This window comes from Malus sylvestris, chromosome 15, assembly GCF_916048215.2.
Source record: "Malus sylvestris chromosome 15, drMalSylv7.2, whole genome shotgun sequence".
NCBI lineage: Eukaryota > Viridiplantae > Streptophyta > Magnoliopsida > Rosales > Rosaceae > Malus > Malus sylvestris.
Window position 1 is genome coordinate 8,932,934 of NC_062274.1, and position 26,072 is coordinate 8,959,005.

The 26,072-nt window shown below is 36.5% G+C and overlaps 2 protein-coding genes and 1 pseudogene across 4 annotated transcripts; 1 reads left to right on the forward strand and 2 right to left on the reverse strand.

Moving 5' to 3' along the window:
* Positions 1-10,541: 10,541 nt before the first annotated feature.
* Positions 10,542-14,098, reverse strand: LOC126603873 (putative L-ascorbate peroxidase 6). 3 transcript variants are annotated; one of them, XM_050270874.1, is made up of 10 exons: positions 13,819-14,098; positions 13,618-13,720; positions 13,398-13,513; positions 12,974-13,044; positions 12,771-12,813; positions 12,592-12,688; positions 12,275-12,358; positions 11,931-12,046; positions 11,421-11,478; positions 10,542-10,906 (listed from the first exon to the last, which is right to left on the reverse strand). In XM_050270874.1, exons 1-10 carry the CDS (start codon positions 13,985-13,987, stop codon positions 10,804-10,806), a joined length of 960 nt encoding a protein of 319 aa, XP_050126831.1. In that variant the 5' UTR covers positions 13,988-14,098; the 3' UTR covers positions 10,542-10,803. The 3 variants fall into 3 exon arrangements, with proteins under 3 accessions (XP_050126831.1, XP_050126832.1, XP_050126830.1); XM_050270875.1 differs by having other exon boundaries at positions 10,542-10,957; positions 13,398-13,525; XM_050270873.1 differs by having other exon boundaries at positions 13,398-13,525; positions 13,819-14,091.
* A 236-nt stretch (positions 14,099-14,334) lies between these two features.
* LOC126603872 (G-type lectin S-receptor-like serine/threonine-protein kinase SD2-5) lies at positions 14,335-18,059 on the reverse strand. The gene has a single exon (XM_050270872.1). The coding sequence runs from the start codon at positions 16,972-16,974 to the stop codon at positions 14,527-14,529; it is 2,448 nt and encodes an 815-aa protein (XP_050126829.1). The 5' UTR covers positions 16,975-18,059; the 3' UTR covers positions 14,335-14,526.
* LOC126603874 (uncharacterized) lies at positions 17,891-19,776 on the forward strand (annotated as a pseudogene).
* Positions 19,777-26,072: the final 6,296 nt, after the last annotated feature.

The window sequence follows — 26,072 nt, forward strand, 5'->3', positions numbered from 1 at the left end:
TGTTGTTTCCATTTTATTGAAGTTAGTACTTTATTTAAAGTGAGAGTACATGTATTTAATTTCGTAATATATTTATCCTAATAATAGAATCTTTAAATCATCAAATTGTTCACGTATAATGAAATTATAAAACACACCAAATAAAACTCACCAATTGGAATTACATAAACACACAAACTAAAAATACATAAACACACCAAATACACCAAATAAAAATACATAAACACACCAAATACAAATACATAAACACACCAAATAAAAATACATAAACACACCAAATACAAACAAACATACTAAATAAACTTAAGTATCTTCAGCTTGTTTCAATGCCCACTGGTGCTCTATCAAGTCAATTTGCCGATCATTGTGCATAGATGACCTTTGAAGTGCAGTATATCGTTCAATGACCCTTTCATTGTAACGTCCATCCCTTTCTAATGGCTCGTGTTGCACGGGTTCTTCGGTGGCATCATGCGCAAAATATATCCGTGTTCTTGAATTGTTCATCGTGTCTGCCTCTGGCTCATATTCATCAACCGCATCATAATCGAACTCATCTTCCACAATCATGTTGTGAAGAATGACGCACGTCATCATGATGGATCGAAGTGACTCTACATCGAACATTCTGGCAGCACCCCTGACGATCGCCCAACGAGCTTGAAGGATACCAAAACAACGCTCCACATCCTTCCTGCACCCCTCTTGACAGCTTGCAAAGTGTTTTTCCTTTGCACTTCGCGGACGTGGCATTGTTTTGACAAATGTTTCCCACCGTGGGTAAATGCCGTCAGCTAGGTAGTATGCCCCTTCGTACCTACGTCCGTTGACGACGTACGTGACTTTTGGTGCCTTTCCTTGCAGAACGTCGTTGAACACTGGGGATTGGGTAAGGACGTTGAGATCATTTTGAGCCCCCGGAACCCCGAAAAAGGCGTGCCATATCCATGTATCAAAAGATGCCACTGCCTCCAAAATGATAGATTTTGATCCTTTTCTGTCCCCATATGCTCCTTGCCATGCACTTGGACAGTTTTTCCACGTCCAGTGCATACAATCGATGCTTCCTATCATCCCAGGAAAACCTCGCATCTCGCATTTCTTCAGAAGCCTTTGTAAGTCCCAGAGAGTAGGTTTTCGGAGGTACTCTGCGGTGTACAAAGATTCGACTGCTCCGCAAAACCTCATCAGGGCCTCAAGAATAGTTGATTTCCCCATCCTCGTTATCTCATCCACTTGGTCTGCAGATGCTCCATACGCAAGCATCCGCAACGCAGCAGTGATTTTTTGCTCAGGCAGGAGACCCATAACACCACAAGCATCATTCTTTTGCACAAAGTAAGAATCATGGTTGCAAACATCAGTCATGATTCTGTTGAACAAATGTCGTTCCATTCTAAAACGGCGTCTGAAGTACGTATCAGGAAATGCACTGTTATGGACAAAGTAATCGTCCAACAGCTCTTCACCCCGTCGTTGCCTCCTTCTATCAATGTTTCTTGAACGGTTAGGCTTGCATATCTGAGCAACAGTCTGGATGACTCGACGGGAATGTGAGGCTCGGGCCATTCTTGTTTCATCATCTCTCCTTCTACGCTCCTCATCCTCTTCCATCTCATTTTCGGCTATCTGAAGGTTGAACATTCCTTCAGATTGGTTAAACAATTCCTCCTCTTGCTGATCGATTTCCCACATCATCCTTGATGAAGAAGAAGACATTGTAAGGATGGATGGTGAAGAAGAAGCAGAAATTATGAATAATGAGATAGAGATGTTGAGAAAATTGGTGTGAGATTTGTGAAAATGGATGGTGGATTATATGGACGATTCAGAAAAGGATCGGATTGTAGATGAGGCCACGTGGCATGCCGTCATTCGTTAAAACTCTAATCGAAATCTATCCTCATAGATTCTTAAAAGATAATGACACGTGGCACGATCGTATTGGATAAAAATCTTATCGAAATCGATCTCCAATAATTATATTTTCCAATAATGACACGTGGCGCAATTTTGAACGAGTTAAAATATGATCAAAATCTATCATCAAAGATTCTCAAAAGATAACGACACGTGGCACGATGACATTGGATAAAAATCTTATCGAAATCGATCTCCAATAATTATCTTTTCGGATAATGACACGTGACGCAATTTTGAACGAGTTAAAATCTGATTAAAATCTATCGTCAAAGATTTTCAAAAAATAACGACACGTGGCACGATGACATTGGATAAAAATCTTATCGAAATCCATCGCTAAATAATTGTTTGTTTTTATAAAATGACACGTGGCGCAACGAGAACAATTTAAAAAATCTTATTCGAATTTACAAATAATTTTATTTTGTATTATTTAAACAAACAAAAAAACTAATATTTTATTGCCTATTGCCTGGGGGGAGGGCTCCAAGAGTGGAGATGCAAATGACAATTACTGTTCATTAATGTCAGTTACTATTCATTTAAGGCAGTTACTGTTCAAAATGGTGGATTCAATAGTGCATTGCCAGGGGGGAAGGCTCCATGGGTGGAGTTGCTCTAACTCAACTACTCTCTCTCTCTCTCTCTATGTTACTGTTTAGCCTTTTTTAGGGTTACTAATTTATATATGCTACTTCTGTGTTTTCCGACTTAAATATAAACCATGCACATGCATGGATATGGCGATCTCTATCATTTTTGCCAAATCAAAACCTATATTTTCTAATTTAATTTAATGCCAAAGAATAAAAAAGAAGAAATAGGTCTGGGCTTATTTTATTTTTTGAGTCCTAGGTCAGAGGATCTTTCTATTTATGATGAACAATATTTTGATTCCATCAAACAACACTAGAAACAAACCTAGTCTGATTGTTTAACTGAGAAGGAAAAAAATTTAGGAGAAAATATATGTAGAGTTGTAACGTTCTCTTGTCAAATCAGACCCGAGCAAAGACATATATAACAGGTCAAATTGGTTTTACGTACAAACAACTAACACTGATACATAACGCATAAAACAATTCAGACCGAGCAAAGACATATATAACAAGTCAAATTGGCTTTACATACAAACAACTAACACTGATATATAAACACGATTTAATTAAGTTTATAATGAGGTTATAAAAAAGGAAAAAAGGAGAATTAGGCAAACAAACTCGGGCCTACAATTCAAATCAACCACTTGTTTTAACAAAGCTTTGTGATGAGACTGATGGAACCCTTTGTTCATGTAATAACTTGCTTTTGCTTTTGCTTAATCGGCTGTTTTGCTTTTAAGCCAAGTTGGCTTGAAAGATAAGATTTGTTCCAAATGGTGGTGTTTTTTGTCAAGCTCTGGACACCTTTGTGCATATATACTAACTCTGAGGATGGGTCGATGTCCATTACCAAAAATAAAATTAGGATGATGTCATGCAGTTTTGTGATCTTATCATTTACTTGTCAACAACCATGCATCTGAGATTTAAATTCATTTTCCATTGCCCTCAAGAAAATTAAATCAATCAATTTCTAACATGAAAATTGTTGCACTTATCTTCTATTTTTGTTCAGTGATTTTTTATTTTATTTTCTAGTTACCATTTAGGAGTTAGACTTTAGGTTTTTCATCTCGAATTTGTTAATCGCTTAGGTTTTAAGTTTTAAGCTCAAAATCAATACTTCAAACCTAAATGAAGCTCCAACGATGTCATTGTATCCACCTAAAATAATTACCTTTATCAATGAATAACAGATCAAAATTGAATAAAATTAAGTATAAGTGAGATAGTCTCGATCGATGTCCCATAATATACATAAAATATCAGTACCGTTTTTCTGATCCATGGTGACCAGGAAATTCTTGGTCAACCACCATCAGATGTAATCCAGGGGCGAAAAAATTATTAGAGTATTGTATTGTGATCGATTCATGTTGAAACGACCATAATTTCGAGTTTTATTATTCGTGGTAATAATTTATAAGTTCAAATTCATGTAAATTTAGATTCCTATGTTCACGTATGTTCATATGTTTTCAGAATTTTTGACCAAAAAAATATTTTTTCAGAATGTGGGAATACGTGAAAAACTTCAGATAAATTAAATGGCACTGTATAGGTGGAGGATGTTTGTGGCTTATACATGTAGCGATCGAGAGAGAGTAGAGTGGCGGTACACGGGAGCTGCCAATGCATGCCCCCTCCGATTTCTAACCCTCCACGACATTCTATATCATTTCCACCTGTGCTGTATGTCCCACTAATTTCTTATTTCTTGCGCACAGAGGTCATCAGATATGTCACTCTTTTCTTCTCTTCTCTTCTCTTCACCTTGCAATTGTATTCAAAAAAGGTATATATTTGCATGATTAATTGACTCGGAATACAGAAAACCCACATTTTCTTTGTGCTTATCTTGCCCACCCCACTACCCTTTTTTCCTTTTTTTTTCCTCCTAGTTTTGTATTATGTTTGAATCATGCAGTAGTCAACAAAGAACAAGATATATGATCATGGCATTGTTTACAAGCCATTCAAGACATATTTTCTACATTCATATTATTAGAGGAGCATTAGCGAATGAACTAACGATGTATACTAGGTTTATGTATTGTCTCACGTATGTGCATGCATGCCTATTCTTGCATGTGGTGGAAAGCATAATAGGAGAGAGAGAGCATAAGGATAGTATAACCAACAATGTATACTAAGTTTATGTCTTCTCCCACGTCGTACATGCATGTTTATTCTTGCATGTGGTGGATAGGCATATCGATAGGAAAGAGAGAGACTACATAACAATAGAGTAGATAGGAACAAACATATAATATAAGTGTAACCCCGACCATATGAACCAACAAACGAATGAGAAATGAAAACTGCATTCCAAACAATATGAAAAAAAAAAATTCCTTGTGACTATATTAGACAACAACTTGCCTCAAAAGCTTAAGTAATCAGAAAATGAGCCACTGATGTATATCAAAGCTACAAAATAATTACTAATTAGCTAAATTTCAACGAGGGAATTTCTTTGGTCGTCTCTTTTTACTAGAGAGCTTCGGATAAGGTTACTTGATGATAGAATTTCTGTACAACTTACAAGGAGCTAATAAATATCTGATATGAAACTTGTTATAGTACTGCAAAATCAAATTTCTCATTCATCATCATTCACGTTAAAGATTTTTTTTTCTTGGGTTATGATTGAAAAAGACGTGAATATGACAATGGAAACTATATTTTTCTAAATAAAACAAAAGAAAATCTTAGGCCGACTTCAGGAATAATACTTGACTTGAGCACTACCCTTGATATTTGAACAACATATATATTAATATAAAAGATATATAAACATAAATTGAAAAGAAAAAAAAAATAATTCAGAGTATTGTAACTTAGAGGTTCAAATTAAGCAATTTCTCGGTATACTTGAAATATAGTCATTCAACGTTATTATACATGGATTTATATTTTTAATTGTTATATATACCTTAGAAGTGGAATCAACTAGAGGTGGGCAAACGGGGCCTGGGCCCGCGGGTAGGGGCGGATATTAGTGGTTGTGGGTGGGTCCGTATTATTTTATATACAAAACAGGGTGGGTCCAAGTAAACAAAGGGGCGGACCGGATCCAATTTTCTAAAGTCACAGGCCCCCGGCCCGAACCGTATCACACACACACACTCAAATCTCACACACATCACATCTTTCTCGAAAACTCTCCCGAGTCCTCCCTCTCAATCTCTCTCCCAGAGTCATCCCTCTCGATTCTCAGTCCCCTCCCCCACTCAAGTCGAGTCCTCTTGTGAACACCACCATCACCATCGTCTCCTGACTCTCCTCCCAAACGTAACCACCCATCACCGCTGTCGAAAACACCACCATCATCATGCGATTCGAAATATCATGTCATCTTCTCACAAATTAAGGTAATTTCTAAATTAGGGTTTTTGAATTATCTGGGTTTCTGAGTACAGGGATTTAGGACTTTTGAATTAGGATTTTTTTAATTTATAGGTTACTGAATTTAGGGATATAATTTCTTAATTTCATGGATTTAATTGGTTTTGGTTTTGATTTTAGTTTAGCTTTGGAAAATCATGTTGTAAGGGATCTTGCTAGACTTGTTGAAGTCTTCTTTTTATCCACTTTGGGGGCTCGATTTGGCTTGATTTCAGGCGACTAGTTCGAGTTTGGTGGTCCTTCTGATGGCAGCAGTGGCGGAGGATGCAGGTTGTTAGAGCATCCCCAGTAAGGGGCTCTATATGGGGCTGGAAAAGTGGTGGATATAGCCCATTTTAGAGCTCCGAGGAATCTTTGAGGCTTTATAAAAGAATCTCTCCCAATAGGTGACTATATATTTTGGGCTCTATATATTTATTTATGTAGTAATTTGATTAAGCGATGATTTTTTTTTTTTTTTGCGTTAGCTTTTCTTAAGTTGATTTTTGGACGTGCTATCTTAATTTTTTTATGGACCTTTCAACCTAAAAAGTTCAAAATGTGACAAAGTTAGATTTAATCGCTTATGAATTGTTCATTGGATTAGATTCTCTTATCTCAATCTCATCCGTTGAAAGAAATAAACCCCCACTTCACCCCCTGAAATAATTTGATTTTTCACGTATAACACAACAACTTACCTAACACCAATTGGTAAATTAGTATCTTACAATTTTGAAAAAAAATTATTTGAAATTTTCATCCACAATTTCATCCACCAATGCCCATGAACATCAAATCAATTTGAAAATTTAATTTTTATGGAATTTAAAACAATCATTAATTAGCCAAATTGCAAGAAAATAAGTAAGAAAAAAGAATTAATAATTAATAATAAAAGGAAAGTATAAGTGTATTCGCAAGTGGATGAAGAGTGATATAATTTTCCTCATATGGGCTGCTACTTTTTTGTGGGACCCACTGTTTTTTGGGGTTAGATGTAGCCCGATTTTATGCTACCCAAGAAAGGAAGTTGCTAGCCCCAGTGGTGGATCTAGCCCCATTTTCCGGCTCATTGTGGATGAAATTTCTTGCTAAGGCTTGAAATGTAGTAGCCTCATGGAGGATAGAGCCCCCATTAGGGATGCTCTTATAGCGCGTTTACTAACCCGTAATCGGAATGAAAATAAGGAATCCGATTCCAATTACGGATTATACTTGTGTTTACTAAAATTGGGAAGAATCAAAAGCGCATGGGGCCCACACAAAAAATAGAATCCAATTCCTGAAATTGGAGGATTTGGATTCCCAACATATACAAGGTATTTGGATTCCGGATTGCCCAAGCAATCGGAATGATAAATTTTTTCCCTTTATGCCCTCACTTACTTTCATTATTTCCAAGATTATCCTTTTAACCCTAGACTTATTTTTCTTTTCACCCAACTCCTAACAATTTCTTTCCATATCCTTCTAGCTCATTAAGCATAATTTTATGCTCATTCACATTATGCACAACTCCATACATATGTCGAAGAGAAAAAACTACAACTTGAGCGAGAAAATTTAGATATTAAAGTCAATAATTAAATTTATAAAAAAAATAAACAAAATCACTTTAGTATGTCTATGAAATAAAAAAGCAATTTAATTTTTTCTTACTATTATATACTATATCAAATTTTATAAAAAAAAGTATATAAAATATTTGATTTGAGACAAGGGCATTTTAGTAATCATATTGATTTATATTCCGATTCTGCTGAATTAGTAAACAACTTTATAGAATTGTATTCCGATTTTGGACAGTTTTAGTAAACAACTTCGACAGGAATCTGATTCTGATTCCACCTCATTTCAATTCCTCATCAATCCAATTCCTCTTCAATTCAATTCCTCTCAATTTGATTACGGATTAGTAAACGCGTTATTAGGGTTTTTTCTGTTGGGCTTGGTTTTGTTGTCAGGTCCACACTTTTGTTGTTGTGTTTGTATTGTATGTGGGCCTCTCTTTTGTAAATGTAAATATGTGTGTTGTTGGTAATAAAAAAGTAGCCCAATGTCAGACCAAAAAAAAAAAAAAAAAAAAAGTAATTGGACCAATGGACCCATCCCGAACCAGCCCGTTTCAAACGGGCCGGGTTAGGTCCGGCTCCCAAATTTAAAATCTCTCTACCCAGCCCAGCCTGGCCCGTTACATTTTAAAACGGGGTAGGTCCGGTTCCTCTAAATTTGAGCCCGGCTTGTGCCCAGCCCTAGAATCAACTATGTCATCGACTCTTATTGTAATATATACTACGTAGAATGAAAAACTACATGACTTGTGTTTTAACTACCTATAAAAATTATCGTTACAACTTATAACGAACTAGGTTGAAGTCAATCTTATGAGTTCAAATTTGATGCATGCATAACATGCGTTGAATAAATAACTAACAGTAACATACAAGTCGATTAATTTAAGAAAATGAAACACAGTTTAATATATAATCCTGTGTGACCTCAAATGGGTGAAATATACTAATCTGGCATGTACATGTATAGATCTTTATACACACATTTCTTTTTTGGATAAATACATAAATACTAATACATACATTAATATTGTGAAAGCCTGTTTACTGTGATATATTTGGTTTAATCAGATAAAATAATATAGATTCTTAAGTACATATATTTGTATTACTTAAGATAAGCTGGTTGCACTTGCAGAGACATGTGATGAAGATTCAAATTAGAGAACCCATTTATAACATACCTAGTTTTTTTTAAGTAATTGATTAAATTAAGGGATTAAGGTTTGATTATTTTAATTACAGACAGATACATACATACATACACCGAGCAATACACTACATACAGTCCAGTCGGGCAGCAGGGGGACCCTCTGTTCCTCTGCACTGTTCTTGTGTAGTCTTGGACAGGAAAGAAGAGAAAAAAAAAAGTATCAAAATATGTGCTCTTTTTTTAGAACGAGTCATTCTTTCTTATATGTAAATTATAGTTAGAGACGTAATTTTTTTTTTATGTGTGTTATTAATAAGTTATTTCTTTATATGTCTATCTTCTAAGTTCAAAAATGGGTTGATGCGTAAAATTTCACATCAATGGTCTAAACGTTGATCATTATGCTTAACATGTTTTTTTATTAAAATTGTTATTAACACTCTAAAAATATTATACTGCACTATTTTATACATATTTTTATAAATAAAAAATGCATAATGGAATTTTTTTTAGATACACAATTCAATAAATATTATATTATTTTCAATAATATTTTTTCTTGGCAGATGCTTCCATTGGTTCCCAGCAACAAGAACCACTGGCGACCACAAAGATAAGAGCTAGTCAAATTAACAAAATCAAATAAAAGAAGAACGTGGAGTTGAGATGTCCTTTTATTATCCATGAATTCTTGTATTATGACCCTTAAGAGTTGCTTGACCCACAAGCAGACAAGCATACTTTTGGACATATTTTCTTGGATAAGAACTCCGCTTAATATAATCACTCTTTAGTTTCTTTGTTTTGGTGTTGGTTGAGAAATCATGCTGCAGAGTCTTGTGTAGCCGTGTAGGAGGACTTATGTGCACCATGGATATTTCAACTTTTTAATTCAATCACGTGTTATCAAGTGTCTTCGCCCATGAGCGGTAGGTCTCGGATTCGAGACTTGGGAGCAGCCTATCCATAAATGGGGGTAAGGCTAGCCGACATTCACCTCTCCCAGACCCTGCGTAAAGCGGGAGCCTTGTGCACTGGGTATGACCTTTTACGTGTTGTCATGTAGGAAAGTTAAAATGCATTGACTATTACATATGGTAGCTATCTCACATTGGATGGAAATTGAATGTGGGTCTCACATGTAGGCCCCAGTTTAGTGTGCATGAACTGAATAGAGCAACCTCGCGTACGACATTCAACTAGATTTGAATGCCGCGCATGAGTCTTACATGTGTTGGTTCCACCTCTGATAGAATAGAGAAGAGCGATTCTATCTTGTAATCGAAATATTTAGGATGATGCTACTAACACACCTCTTTTACCTTCTATACACTCCTCTCAATTTTTTGTCATTTGATGAAATGAATTAAAAAAAGATCAAAGGAAAAAATTAATAAGGGATGTGTGAGAGGTAACAAGAGGTGTGCGGATAACACCACCCAATATTTATCCAAGTCACATGTTGAGAAAGAGATAAGGCGATATATCTTCAGCTACACTCAAGGTTTTGTTAAGATAAAAAACCGATAAGTAAATGCAGTACAAATAACAACACTCATTCAAAAGGAAATGAGTCATGTATTCGACCACGAAATACATCGCGGCCTCCACGTGAAAGTATGGGAGTGGGCCATGTTTTCTTTGTACCCAAAACAAATATCTGCAGTTGCTTAGGCCCATAGTTTCAACTTTCAATCCACATCCATCCTATTAATTGGAATTTGGAAGGTTCTAACTCAGTGACAGCTGAGGATGGGAAATCCCCCACCCCACCATTAGAGAGAATGTAAAGAGAGAATGTAAAGTTAGAAGCCCTTGATGGGTTGAATTATGTCCCGGAAAAATTATGATTGCTCTAATAGCCTAGACTTTCTCACATCATATAGGCTATAGCAAATATACTTGTAGTCCAAAACTTCATTATTTCATATCTGAATGGGCTGAATGATTTGATATAATGTTCATTGTACAAGATAAGTCTTGCTTGGGGTCTCACCTTATCTGTCAGCTAATCATTCAATTAAAGCTTTCAGCTAATCCATGAATTCATGACATATACCTAATTAATTCTTCATTCTAGCAAGACTCGGTTGTTATTGCCAACGCTTCACTTCTTCATCTCTTTGCGTGATAAACGTCAAGTTTGCTCGCTTCTGCAATTATTTCACAAGCTCTTCCACCTGGCTCCCGAATTCACTAGTTTGAGATAAGCCGTCTTGAAATCGTTGAAGAACATATTCTGGTCCGCGGCATACTTTGTGATCCAGCTGTGCAGGAAACAAGCTTCTCTTCAGTTGGATATGAATAAGGAACAAATACTACACGTACATAAAAATGGAACATTAGATGCTGTCATTTTTCTAAATTCTGATCGCTAGAGCATGACATATCAGGCATTTATGAGAAATGTGTAAGATCAAAGTAATTAAAGAAGGAGGCCATCGTTCTAAAATGTTCATAACTGTAGCGTCAACTCACCGTGACAAAATCTTTAATTCATTTCCTAACATGAACCCTTGCATAAAAGAAATTGTGAATGATCACAATTATCTCAACCGCTTTGAGGAATTTGTGGATTGATTTTCATCAAATTTAGATTTTTCTAGCATAACTCCTGTTTAAATTGTTGGCTCTTTTTTTTTTCAAGTCTTCTGACCAGATTATATTCATTTTAATATTCTATGAATAACTGAGTAGAGTAGTCGACTGGCTTAAATGCCCAGCAACACATGACAGAACAGAGAAAAGTACACAGATTAAAGTTTCTACAAGGAAATGGACCTTAAGCATTCATCATCCTTGGCAAGTGCACGGTCTGAGGGAAGGCCAATCATGCTACCTGAATGCAAAGAATAGAATCAGAAATCGCACAACAAAAAAAATTGATATTTTGACAAGACGAGAAAATAATTTTCTATCAAGTCATTCATTTTAGATGCTACATAGATAAGTCACAATACTTTGTTTCGACTATATCGTGAATATCATGATAGATGCATTCATTGAACAAAAAAAATGTCTATGTTGCCCAAGCAAATTGATCAAAGCATACGTGTGCATCAAAATAAAAAATATATATGTATACATTCATTGAAGATCAAACAGAAATGTGAAAGTTGACTCACTCTAAAAATAGAGCATCATTACTCCATTGCATTCCTATTTTTCTATTGTTGCTCAGTTATCAAGCTGTAACACAAATTCCCCAATAGCGGGAGCTTGAGGGAGATCCCGAGTATTTTTTTAAGCCTATTTTATTAAGCACCTTATATCCATGTTACTGTTATTTACCTGAAGATGGTTTCTCAAGAAGAATTTTGAAGTATGTATTGTCAAAAACCGTTGGGTTCCCGAAACCTTTATTTCCAATAGTATGGGCTCCTGACAGAGCAACAAGTTCCTGAGTTCTGAAAAAAAATATACATGGTTCAAACCCATAGCAAGTCAAGTCACTATAAACATATAACTAGAACAGAAATCAATTAAATGCAGAAACTAAGTAAATCTATCAATAAAATGTCCATTGATATCTCAAGGACTTTAATCTTCATGCATATCCGGTTTATTTTAGATATAAACAACAACCACACCCTCGGCCACCAAATATTGCAAACGTTTAGCATATATGAACTTACGAGAAGCCTTTTGTTTGGAAGCTTTGCTTCAGACCAGAAGCATCCAGAGTTTCTTCAGGAAGTTTTCCTTCGGGATCAGGCTCCCTAATAAATGAAAAAAGAAGAAAAGATGAGAGATAGAGAGATATAGCTATTCACAGCATCATTTCTAAAAATAGGAATTATAGCTTTTGGTAGCACTAGATAGATGCTCCTACAAGAATTGGAAACTATTTTTTCTCTTTTTAGGGTTTGCATTAACGCTAGCAATACTTGGCAACTGAATTATTGAAAGGTTCAAGCATGATGTTGGTTTTTTCCACCTTGATGCATCTTACTTTGAATCTAGTCTGCCTAACGGAACTTGGATTGTAGGACCTCCACATATTGAAACTGCTTCTGCTCCAGCCACAGCAATCATGTCTGCCCAGGACACTAGTTTTGGAAACACCCACATGTTAGCACAGCACTCGGCACTACTAAAACCTAGTCAACTGTATCTCACTAGATAGAAAACCTGGGTGTACTGCTTCCACCTCACTCTTTGCTTTCTCTAGAATCTAACCAACAATTCAATCCACCGAAGAGTTAGCTGATAAAAGATCATATGAATAATTTCTTTACTCAATCATTATGCAAAAGATTAAGAATTGGGAACCCGATGGAAACCAAAAGATTGAATCGACACACATCTATATAGAGAGTTTAGAAGGGGCATGCCTTGAAAGGAGTTTTAAGACCTTTGTTTTCTGGTCTATCAAGTTCATAAACGATAGAACCATCCATACCACCTGCAATAGTTAACAACAGCAATGAAGATGCATTGTAGTAATAGTAGAGCACTTGTCCCAACAACAACAACAACAAAGCCTTTTCCCACTAAGTGGGGTCGGCTAAGTACAGCACTTGTCCCAGGTTGAAAGAAATACTGACAATAGATCCAATTCAACCCGAAACATATCCGTCGAAAATTGACTGTACAATGCAACATACGTCAACCACTCGCACATCCTCGACCCACAAGACCCGGTATTACAGGAAGTGTAGGAATATTAACTCCAATTGAAATTACTCCAACTTCAAAAATTCAATGGAGTAGTGGAAATGAGTAAGTAGCATGGTCCATGCATATAGATATCGGTACCTGAATTGTCATCAATTTGATAAGTCCCGGCATCATGAAACACCAAACGAAGCACGCCGGCCGCCTTTCCCTTGGTCACCACCTTCCTAATCTCCTCCTTCATAAGCTCATATTCACTTCCATCCGACCTTCCAAATGTCACATACAAAACCCGGTAATTACTATGCACATATTTAAATTTCTATATAAACGAAAAGATCGGAGATTTTGTTCAACTCACTCAGCCGCCTTCGCCGCCGTGCATTCAGAGAAAGGAAGCAGCCATGGCAGTGTGGCAGTAAGCGTAAGCACCAGTCCTCTTCTGCCCAAGACGTGATCTTTACCTGCGATTTTCAACATTTGGTGCATCAATTTATAGAATTGCGTTTCCTTTTACCTCCAAGCAACTAAACAGAGAATTTAGGGCTTTGTTAGCTTTTACCTGAAGTGGCGGCTTTGACGGCGGGAAGAGGATTGGCGCGAAAATTGACCGTTGAGAGGGATTTGGCCGGAAAGTTGAAGTTGAACGGGAATGGGGTGGAGTAACAGGGGGTAAAGATGGACGGGGTTGAGGAGCAGAGGAGGGCGACGGTGGACGTAATTGGCGCCATTTCTAACGGACGGATGAGATAATGAGAAAGGAGTTTGTGGGCATTTCAAGATGAGATGTTTGTGCAGGAAAAGGACCGCATCCTATGGGGTCCAAGTCCAGAGGAAATCCTACACGCAATTAAATTAACGAGTGGTGCAAGTCAAACTTAAAATCTCTTTTAACATTAATAAGGGATGTATCATTCAACGAGAAGTAAGGAAATTCAACGCCGGTATCTTCTTTTAACATTAACAAGAAAAGTATCATCAGACGAAGAGTTAGCTAATAGGTCCGTTACTGGCCCGTGCTGGACCGACAAAACGTAATGGAGAATCCTTATCTCGCATCGGAGATGGCAACGGGGCGGGAATCAAAGCGGTTCAAATATTGAACCTCATTATTTATTGAACAAGCAATGCCAAGAAAAATAGGAAAATATAAATAACTTGAGCTAAAAGAAAAGTAACGGCTAGGGTTACAAAATTTGCGTAAACGGAGAAAAATATACAGAAATATGGTAGTAAACAATGTGTACATCTCTCTCATCTTCAGCAAATGTTATCTTGGGCCGGAGAGGCGCACTGCAGAAAGGTAGGCATCGCTGTTGCAGTCTGATGGTCCTGAGGAAGTCCCCTCGTCGCTGACTGATTTGAAGAAATTCGAATAAAGGCGAGACCCCATTGAGTTGGAGGTTGGAGGCTGGGGAACGGGATACAGGCCTTCAAGCATTTGGACAACCTTCGTCATTGATGGTCTCACAGACATGTCTTCCTGTATGCACCACAGTGCAACCATAATGGCTGTGTGTACCCTCTCGTCGGCTTCATCCTTCCCTAGCATTGTGTCCAGGATGTCCCTCATTTTGCCTTCTTCCAACATCTTGAAGGCATAAGATGGAAGATGGGATTTTTCTGAAGTTTCTGTCGGGTCGTAATTCTTTCTCCCACCAATGATCTCTAGCAAGAGCATTCCATAGCTGTACACATCACTCTTCTCTGATATTGCGTAGTTGGTGATCCACTCCGGTGCAAGGTACCCTCGGGTTCCTCTTAGCGTTGTGAAAACATGGCTCTGTTCCCTGGTCATTAGCTTTGCCAAACCAAAATCTGAGACTTTGGCAAGGTAATTAGTGTCGAGGAGAACATTTTCAGGTTTTATGTCACAGTGAACAATCTTCACATCACAATCTTCGTGGAGATATGCTAGCCCTTTAGCCGTACCCAATGCTATATTGAATCTTGTCTCCCAATCCAATAGGAATTTTCCGTTGTTTTTCTTGAAAATCCATTTATCAAGAGACCCATTTGCCATGTAATCGTAAACCAGAAGTCGATGACTTCCTTCTGCACAGAAGCCCCTGAGCCGGACCAAGTGCAGATGATGGATACTGCCAATGATGCTAACTTCAGCTCGAAACTCTTTCTTTCCCTGACCAATGCCTTCCAACTTCTTCACAGCCAGTTGAGTCCCATCTGGGAGACTCCCTTGGTAAACCGAGCCAAAACCTCCTTGCCCTAGCTTCACCAAGTAGTTATTTGTTGCAGTTTGGAGATCTCTGTAACTGAAACGAATGGGCATGCCAGTCATATTTTCAAAGAAATTTTCCTCGTCTGAGGTCCCTGTAGGAGATTCTGGTGATCTTGCCTTCCTCCTGTAGTATCGGTATCCCATAAAAAGTAGGCCACAAATAACAAGTACTGTCGAGATGGCTATGATCACAACATAAGGGAAGTGTTTCTTGCTGTTTCCGCTCTTCCCACTGCTTCCATCCCTCAAGACCTTAATGTAAGAAACAAAGCCAGAGCCCTTGTCAGAATTTTGGAAGCTACCTAATCTGTCAAACAGAAAACAATTTCTTGTACTGTTTTGGAAGAACATAGCAACACACGAACAGTTGCCAAGGCAAGACGTTTGGCAACCATTCAAATCAGTTTTCGAAGAAGGTGGAATATATCCCAATGCAAAATAATAGAGCCCATCCCCAGCATTTACAAGCTCTGTAGAACCCTCCGAAGGATTACATGAGGAGACAACCCCCGCCTTGCAATTAGTACGCGAGCTGAGACCTGAAGGGCACTGGCACTTGTTGTTACTATAACATTCGAAGTATGAATCACAAGGTTCTGGTGTGCTGCACGAATCGCTTGGTATTTTTGTTTCTGAAGGACCACTTGACCCTCCATTCTGAAGATTGTCGAAAGAGATAAATCCATCACTTCCTAAAACTGCAATCCATGTGGCATTTGCATCAATATTGCTCGAGAAAATAAATTGCCATAGCAACGCTTTGGATCGATCAAAGAACTTCCATGAATTTTCACTGATAGTTGCTGAAGTGACTACACCACCGTCTATGTTGATTGTTTTACGGCTTTCTTTCGCCATAGACCAATACGGCTGTGGTGTTTGGAAACCTGCGGAAAGAACCAAGTCCCCGGACTTGATTTGAAGAATATAACTCAAGTTGTTAGAGCTAGGATTGCTTACAAGCTTCATTCCTTCCGAAAATTCCTGATTCCATAATAGGGTATCAGTTGGATGGCTAAAACTCTGCCAAACTACTCCTTTGTCATCTCCATTCAAAACTAAATTTCCCGAGTCCTGCAATTCTACTGTAGATACGCTTTTACCACCAGTATCCGCAGACCAAACCACCCTTCCACCTTTTTGCAAAGACACACCACTCTTAGCATCAAACACAATTTTATCAGAATTTGAAACCGGGGAACCCCTATTCGCAGTCCAGACCACCGTAGAACTGTCCTTGTGGACAACAACCAGCAGAAACAATGTGACATCATTGGGAGTAGTCTGGAAGCCAAAACCAAACTCGGACTTGTTAGATAACAGAAACAACCCATTGTTGTCAATCCAGTCCATTTGAGCCCATTGAAACGACGAATTAATCGAACCAAAATTTCGAACACTAGCCAGGCAGGTTTCAGAAGAGATAAGAACAGACAGAAATATGAACCCCATGAAATGAATGAAATTCATATCCCCCATGGCCAAATGAAAACCGGTACTTCACTAAGATTTCAAAAAATGGAAGACTGCAGAAGAACAATAGAACTAACCAGAGAAGACGCAAAACATCTTTTCAATACAAAGGACCCTAGAGGAAAGGAGGATGCCTAGAAAAAAAAAAACACTTTCAACTATGAGGTAACCAATCGCAGAATCTACGGAATTAGCCTTGTAAGCATAATCCCAAAATATGATCAAAAGTCAAGGCAGAACAAAAACTGATTTACAACACCAAAGGAGGCATAGAACTTCACATGTCAAGCTGAATTGAGAGAGAGAGAAGTACCGAGAAGTACCAGGAGAAGTACCAGATAGCTGGCCAGCAGGAGAAACGCAGACAACTTTGACCCAGAAAAGGATCAAGATGAAAGCACTTATGTGAATTGGCGAAAAGCATTCAACCGCTTAACTTTTTCTTACCCACCAACTACCCCCTGAATCCTTAATTTAATGCATTGACTACAGCTAAAAAAACCCAAATAGAGTACCATGGTAAGCTGGGTGGCAGCAATCTCAGACAATTCTAACTTTCAGAGTTCAAAAGCACCAAATTTGACAAAAACCCAGTTCACGTGTGAACTTAAAGATGAGAAATCAAGAGACTTTTTCAATGTCAAATACAGAGAAACTAAGATTTATGTGAAGAGAATCAGATACAGAGCATCAATTAAAAAACTATGGAAGGGAAAAGGATAAATCCAGAAGAGAGAGAGAGAGAGAGAGAGAGAGAGAGAGAGAGGGAGGGAGGGAGTGAAGGGAATCAGATACAGAGCATCAATTAAAAAACTACAGAAGGGAAAAGGATAAATCCAGAAGAGAGAGAGAGAGAGAGAGAGAGAGAGAGAGAGAGAGAGGAAGGGAGGGAGGGAGCTCTCACCTTCTTCACTTAGTTGGAGAGAAGCATAGGGAGCAGTCAGAAACGAGAAGTGAAATTGCGGCATGGGATGGGGGTGTCACACATTTTCCTAAATCCGTTTGGAACTTTGGGTGCTTCTGTCACGAAGTTTGAGAGATCTGAGGTAAAGGCTTATCATTTCTTTTTTAAATTGTGGTTGAGAAACCGTCAAAAGAAAAGGTCTTTTGTATTGAAACAGATGACAGATCCCAATTTTTTATTACCTTTAATTTATTGATGAGATGACTATTTTATTCATTTTTCTTTTCAAATTTTCAACCGCCGATGCCGACTACTTATGTTCATTTGACAACTACAACTACAGTGCTCTGCTATTTTCCGAGGTTTTACTGCAGGCATAACATTTGACTCGCAAAAGGTAAACAAATGAAATAAAGGATTTGATTTGTAAATAGTTGCCTGCTAACATGAACATAAATATCTCCCCATGCTGTTCTTTTTTTTTTCTCAAAACCTCACCTGTTGTAAGAGTTTCGAATTCCTTAAGTTCGACTCCCTTCTTCGAATTCATTAAGATGTTTGATTAAGTACTAAATTTAATCTAGGTTAAAGAAAATTGAGTACTATGAGATTTTTTCAATGTGTTAAAAAAACATAAGATCAAGAAAAGACTATTAATTACCATGGGGTAGTTCAGTGGTTTGGACGAATTTTTGCTTATCTTTTTAAAAAAGGAAAAAAAAAATTATTAAGCATTCAATCTCCACATATATTATGTTTACAGCCAATGTTTTCAAGGTTGAAAGCGTAAAATTAGAGCGATGAAAGTCTCACAAGGCGAAGCATAAGCCTTTCAAGCCTCGCCTCAAGGCGCACAATTGTCACGCCTCTAAAATATTGTTTACAACACTCATCATAAGATACATGATGAGTGTTGTAGATACAATGAGTTATATAATGACGACACAATAGATTATCACTAATTTAATGAAATTAATCTGTCACTCTTCTAAATAGGATATTGTGTTCAAATCTCACAAGCGAGTTAAACAGAGAGTTAATTAAGAGTATAAATAGATGACAAAAAGTGGTTTTAAATTACAAAGAGATAGAGTTGGATTTATTTATTTTTGGTTGAGTGTTGTTCAACTTCTAAGCAAATTATATTTTGCTTAGTCATTGGTGGCAAGAAAACGACATGATCAAAGTGGGAGGTTTTGTGGTTCAACCTTCAAGCATGTCCAATTCTTTCTCTGCTAACCTTTATTTGATTTAATTTGAATTTGTTTTTCCTAGATTGGCATGAAATTATGAAAATAATGGTGGTTGAATCGGAGGGTTGGGATCTTTTTGGTTTTGCATATGTGACGTGGAGGATGGTAGATGGGTCCCCAATGGTTCAACATTTTGAAATTGGATCCACTCTAGACCTTAGTGGTCGAAGCTTAAGAATTAATTCATCTGGATTGCAAATTGATATGTAAAAGAAATCAGGTTCTTTTTTTGTGTGTTGGGCCAGAAAAATAAGTTAATAAGAACCATTAAATTCAATTTGTGCAACCCAAATGAATTGATCATTATGCTCCAGACACTAAGCTCCATAGCGGATCAATTCCCAACATTTCAACTTGAATGCAAAAAATGGGACAGCTCATTGGTTTGGTTGGACTGAGAGGAGATAGAGGGGGCAGGCAGGATGTTCTTGCAATTTCAGGGTGGGTCACAACCAAGCTCTTTTAATAATCCAAGTGGCAGCATTATTTTACTACAAGTGGAACGTCACGACTCAAGGTTCCAGTTTTATTTTCAAAGTTTTGATCATAAACTATACTCTCAAATGACCAACGTGCTATTAGATGCCTAGTGGTAGCTAGTAAGTTGTAACCAATGGAAAATGTATAATTTCCTTTCTAATTTTTCCTTAACTTGAATCGCGATCTGATCTTTACCCAATTTTATAATACATGGTGCAGAGTTTGTGTATATTTTTTTACACGATATGACAATATGATTAAAATTTAACACGAAATTAACAAATTTAAATTGATCGTTACTTCAACATGAGCATTCAGAGAGTTAATAAGAAGTTAGAAGTTTTCTTTTTTTCAAAAGAAATAATTGATCAGTTTCTTTCACTCATAGGGGTAAAATTGGGAAAATAGCCAAAACCCTAATATGATTAAGGATAAATGATCTAGACTTGATGGATGGAATGCAATTAGAACTAATCGACAAAGACATGGTGCCTATAATGTTGCTACAGGAAACCTTAATTTCAGCAAAGCTGTACAGGCTGGAGTGGTGATGGTGGGAACAACAAAACCATGTGCTGTGAAACCCTAAAACTTATTTTGGACTAAGAAATACCGCCATGCAGAAGCAGCTAGCTAGCTCATATATCGAAAATATAAGACATAGGGAAACAGGTATAAGAATTAAGCAGTTCGACAGCATGACAAGATCCTCAAATTCTGATTCACACACACACACACACATACACACATATATTTGTTCTACAGAAATCAAGAAAATAATTAAAGGGCCTCCAATCCATTAATTCTATCCCTGATTGATTGTTCTCCTCGTTTTATTCGATGGAAACATCAAAATAAACATGAGTATGCAAAAGAAGGAAAGAATGTGCATAAATAGTTTCACTATTGTGAAACCGTTTTATTTGTAAGTTGTGAAGGTTGTTTAAATGATCATGAAACTGCTACCATTTGCTTGTGCATTATATTATTAAGTTTTCTGGGTATATATATCTGGATCTGATGGTCAGTTAATATTCCAAGTTTATTAGGTTAAATCTTGATTTTTATTTTATTTTATGGTTGGCATTGTTCCTCAAATTTCACAGAAAACTTAAGTTCGTCATACAAAAAGTTGGTTATTAAGAAAAGTTAAACAACAGATGTTAGGTAGCATTTGGTACGCAGACGGGACGGGACGAAGGTTCCGTGTATGTTTGGTACGCGCAAGATGGAACATGTTGGTTGTTCCGTTCTGCGTTTGATACGCGTTGGACGGAACGCAAATGATTGCGGAGCCACAGCCAGAGGTGTAGAGACTGCGGGAACGAGTCACATGGAACTGATAAATCCACAAACCAAATAATGAAGCATAATAAACTTAATTGCAGAACCCAATTCAGATTGGATCTTCCTGCATCTAATTCAAGAATCTAAAGTGTCTGCATGTAAATTCAAGAACCCAGTTCATAAATCCTCGAACATTTTCATCAAAAACGAAAACCCCCTAAAACCCACGAATCCACATGCCATTTCAACAAAAACCAACAGATCTTATCGCAAATATTGATCAATAAACAAAACCCAGATTGTCGACTTTGACTTCTCATCCCTCCGATTGCAGCCCTTGATCGGCCAAGTGGGTACCTCTCAATTTCGAAATTTTTTCAGTAAATTGGCGAAGTCGTAGGTGCAGAAGTAGTTGGCGAAGTCGATCGGAGAGCTTCTCCTTCTGGTGGTAGAGGAAGGCGTAGGTGCATAAGTAGTTGGCAAAGTCGACGTCTTTGTCCACCGGGGTGCCGCCAGCGTGGCCATTGCTGGTGCCGCTTTGGTCCCCGTCACGGCCGCAATTTCTGTTAGCTCCCCATGCCCTCAGATGGAAGTGAGGAGGAAGAAGGAGACATAAACATTATAATTTTGTGTTCCATGAATGTGAAACGAGTTCGTTCCGGGGGAGGGAGGCGGAATGAAAAATCATCCAAAACTTGTCCCGTGGAACAACGTGTTTCACTCGTTTTAGGCGCATCAAACGTGGGATGGAACGTCTCGTCCCGTTCCGTTCCGTCCCATCCCATCTCGCATACCAAACGCACCCTTAAGGAACGAAACCCATTCCAAGACCTTTCTTGGTAATTGATAAAAGTTAAACCACAGATACTAAGGAACGAAACCCTATTCCAAGAACTTTCTTGGTAATTAAACTCATGACTATTCATTCCATCGAGGCATTCTTTGAAAAGGTACTCGCATTGGGATTTTATGTTCCTTCTTTTGATATCTCACTATTATACAACTATCACGGTCAAAACAATTTACATAATAAAATTTCGAACAACGATTTCAGCACTTTCAACTCAATATTTTACAATTTTTCTTCTTTCAACACAAAAAGAGTATACAAGGCTAAAAATTGAGCGTTGAGATAGATCGTTAGCCTAATTATTTTATTTACTCCCAAACTGAACACAAAATAATAATAAAAATAATTAAAGATTAACCCACGAGTTTTTTTTTTTTTCTTTTTGTTTCTAAACATTTATCCTCAGGACCAAATATTTGGATAAGATTTTACAACATTTAATGAGAGGGACAACAATCACCATATGATGGAATTATCACATGGACTCATATCACATACAGCTCCGAGTTGTCAGTTGTCACCGATTCCCATTTGCTAAGGTAGTCTCAGGCCATCTCCAGTCATGGAAACGTAATCCTTTAATATGTTTAAGATTTCTAAAACTAATATTTTAAGAGCTTTTATATTAACACCTCATAAAATATTGAATACACCTCATATTGAATGACTTATTTACCCTACTATGTAATGACAATTTTGACCTTATTAGGTTAAAAAAAAATAAAAAATTTATAAATACACCACAAATCAATTTTAACGTATTATTTATCTTCTTCAACTATCAAAATCCCTCCGACCCTCTATTGTTGAACAAAATCCTAACCAATGAAACTACAAATATGTTGATTGAGAAAAAATATTTTTGACGAATGAAACACGAAATCAATGTTTCGGAAGCTTTACATGAGGTAATTAAGACTTCATATTTTTTATTGTTTTAGTGATTTTGACGACATCGATAATTATTTAATCTTGCTTTTGCTGTGTTATTCAAGTTTCTATGTTCGTATTCATCTTTTAGAGATCACAAAGATTACATGAAGAATTAAACACCTAAAATTACCACCAAATATTAAAAACAGACGACATGGGTTTTAATGGTGGAATTGAAAACAACCCACATATACTTTAAATCTTAGGCGGCATCTTTTGTCAAAATTCCAATTGGCATTTTTTGTCCACATTAAAAGTTTTATAATCTTTGACAAATGTAGAGTGTATAGAAAATATGGGGTGCATGTAGAAAATGTAAGGTGTATATTGAGAATGTGAGGTGTGAGAGTATTATGGGGAAGTATATGAGGTGTATTAAGATAATTTTTCATTGAAAAACTAAATGTGGGGTGTATTAAGTATGTGGAGTTTATTCAACAATTTATGGGATGTTAATATAATAAGCCTATTTTAAAGACTATTTTAGGGTTAATTTTTCTAATTATGCAGATTTATATTTTATTATCCTTCACATTATTACTTTTAGGCTAAATTTAGCATGATTGTTTTAGCCCGATTCCTTTAGCCTTTTGGTTGGAAACTAATTTGATCAATTTAGAGCTATGCGATGTGTGGGTTAACGATAAATGATATGATTAAGAACAAGTATATATGAGATAAAGTATAAAATCGGTTAAGATGGTTTGGACACGTAAACTGAATACCTACAAATGCTCTAGTTAGAAAATGTGACTATGTAACGGAGGCTTAGGGCAAAAGGGGTAGAATAAGGCTTAGGAAGACTTTGAAAGAGACTATAAGAAAATATATAGAGTACTACTTGGAGTTCACGCAAAACCAAATACAGTTGTGTTCTAAGATTTATATAGTCAACTCTACTTAGTGAGATAAGACTTGATTGTTATTGTTAATATTGTTAAAGTTAATTATGACCTCGCGTTACATTCATTCAAACGAAAATAATCTTGATTCATTCAAAATTTAAATTATTTAAATTCATGTCTCAGCATTTTCCAGATCTTAATAAACACTACAAACATGCTAAATCATATATCATATATATTATAATGAATTAATCAATAAATGATATGTATCAACCAATAGTACTTGAACACAACTACCAACCACAAATCTTGGTGCAGCAACTATGGCTTTTGCATATCTTTATTTTCTCGAGCTTGAAGATCTCAACATCTGAATAGTATATTTTGGAATGATCGAATTCTTATAGAAGCTTAATGAGTCATGAATTATACTTCATTGCCTTTTAATAATAGGATACACAGTGATCGTGCAAGAACTCTAAAAAGCGTCTGTCATATGGAAAGGAGAAAAAAACATTACATATCAACGAAACGCATCATTTTATTTATGTTGTAACACATGATTTAACTATTAATATTGTACTTAAAAAATACTTATTGTCTATTCATATTGTAACATATTAATTAATTAAACACCATATGCGCATTAGTCCTAGTCGTGTAAAAATATAATTATAAAACTCATAATTAAGAGAAGGAAGTCAAGCAAATTGTTATTAATTTATAGGTAAGAAAAAGTTTAAGGAGAAAATACAGATGATTTTTTAAAGTGATATTGATAATATATGAACCTAGATCGTGGTGTTAGGCACGAAAAGGGGTTTTCACTACCAGTTGCGAAGAAATATGTACCTTATTCAACCACTGTCTTAAAGTTAAAGGTAACTTGCAAATTTTGAAAAACATGCATGGATACTTTCAAATTCTTTGCAAATAAAATATGAATTAGATACCATTAATAATATGAAAGCCTTTTTAATTTCAACTAAGCAGAAAAATGTGTAGTTGAACCTTCGCTTGCCTTGGTTCATGTTGCTTACCCACTTAGTCGATAAATTTTATATACACTCAATTGCATATATATATTTTAGAAAGACAATGCGCATTTGAGTAACATACTTTAGATGTTACATCTAAAGTATGTTACTTAAAAAATACTTATTGTCGGTTCATGTTTCTTTAATTTATACAACGTTCATCATATAAGGAACTATGCAATCAATTAGACGGTTACATCTAAAGCTTTCTCCTCTCTAGTGGCCATATTTTGCTACTCTTCTCATTTGTAGAATATGGGTGAACTAAATGGAAAGGTTTCATAGTTGGTCCATCGACTCACTTGTTGATCAACATTCAAATTATCTTATGCTTAACTATGTGTACAGTTCAATAAGTATGTAATTTTATGTAATAGACATCATTGCAATTAGTAGTTAAACCGTTAAATATAAGCGGGACTGAATTTCGTCTGATTTACAATGTGAGACTTTACATGACTCAAGAATTGCCCCAAGTGAAATTTGAATCCATCTTATAATATTTTCAACGGTGTGTTGCCTTGCACACCCATTTTTACTTCTCAGACCCTTTTTTCTTATTGTCGGATTGAATAAATTAAAGAAAACTAATGGTAAAAAATTAACAAAAATATATGTAAAATAAAAATAAATAAATGTGCGAATAACACTTTCTTATTTCCAAATGTGGATTACCAATGTCCTTCAAAAAGATATGGACTTGGGGAAGCAAGGCAAAGCAACCGAAATGAATCTGTAGATTTTCTCTGCTACACATATGGATTGTGCGGATCGTGTGCGCATGACCCGGTCACAATTAAATCCAAGCCCTCCATTTCTATAGCACAAAAGATATGGGAGGGCCATATTTCCCATCAAGCCAATCCTAAGCCTACTTTCTATATAGGTAAGGCCTTATGACGGCCCAACATTAGTTTTAGGATTTTTCTTACATCTTCTTTGTTCAATATTTTGCGGGTTTTCCTTAAAACGAGAGATAGGATAATCGAACTATATTGAAAAGAAAAGTACAAAAAATCGATACAATCAGTTACATATGTAAATTGTGATACAACCAATAAAAATCAGATAGATTATGACTATAACACAACACCTGTATAAATTTAGGTATGATATTGTATATGATGCGATCGACTCCCTCTCATTCTCTCTACTTCCACCCCAAAAAGTCCTAAAACCTTGTCTGTCGTATTCAATTAGGCCAAATTAAGAAGTTAATCTCACATAGGTGGCATGTAGACATCTAATATTAATTAAACTAAAGGACCGAAAGCTACTCGTGCACTAATATTTAGTACTTAACAGGATTATATAGGAAGCTTAACTTTTATCTCTTGGAGGCTTCCCAATGTTTTAGGACAGCTAACCTCTAATTAACCAAATCCCCCGAACAAGACAAACTCTCGTGCAAAATGATGTGTACTACAACAACAAAATTGGAGGCTGGAGCTAACCTTTCTCTAATTTGTTTATGTTTTTCTAGTTCTATGCTTAGATTATCATACACTCAGTGCA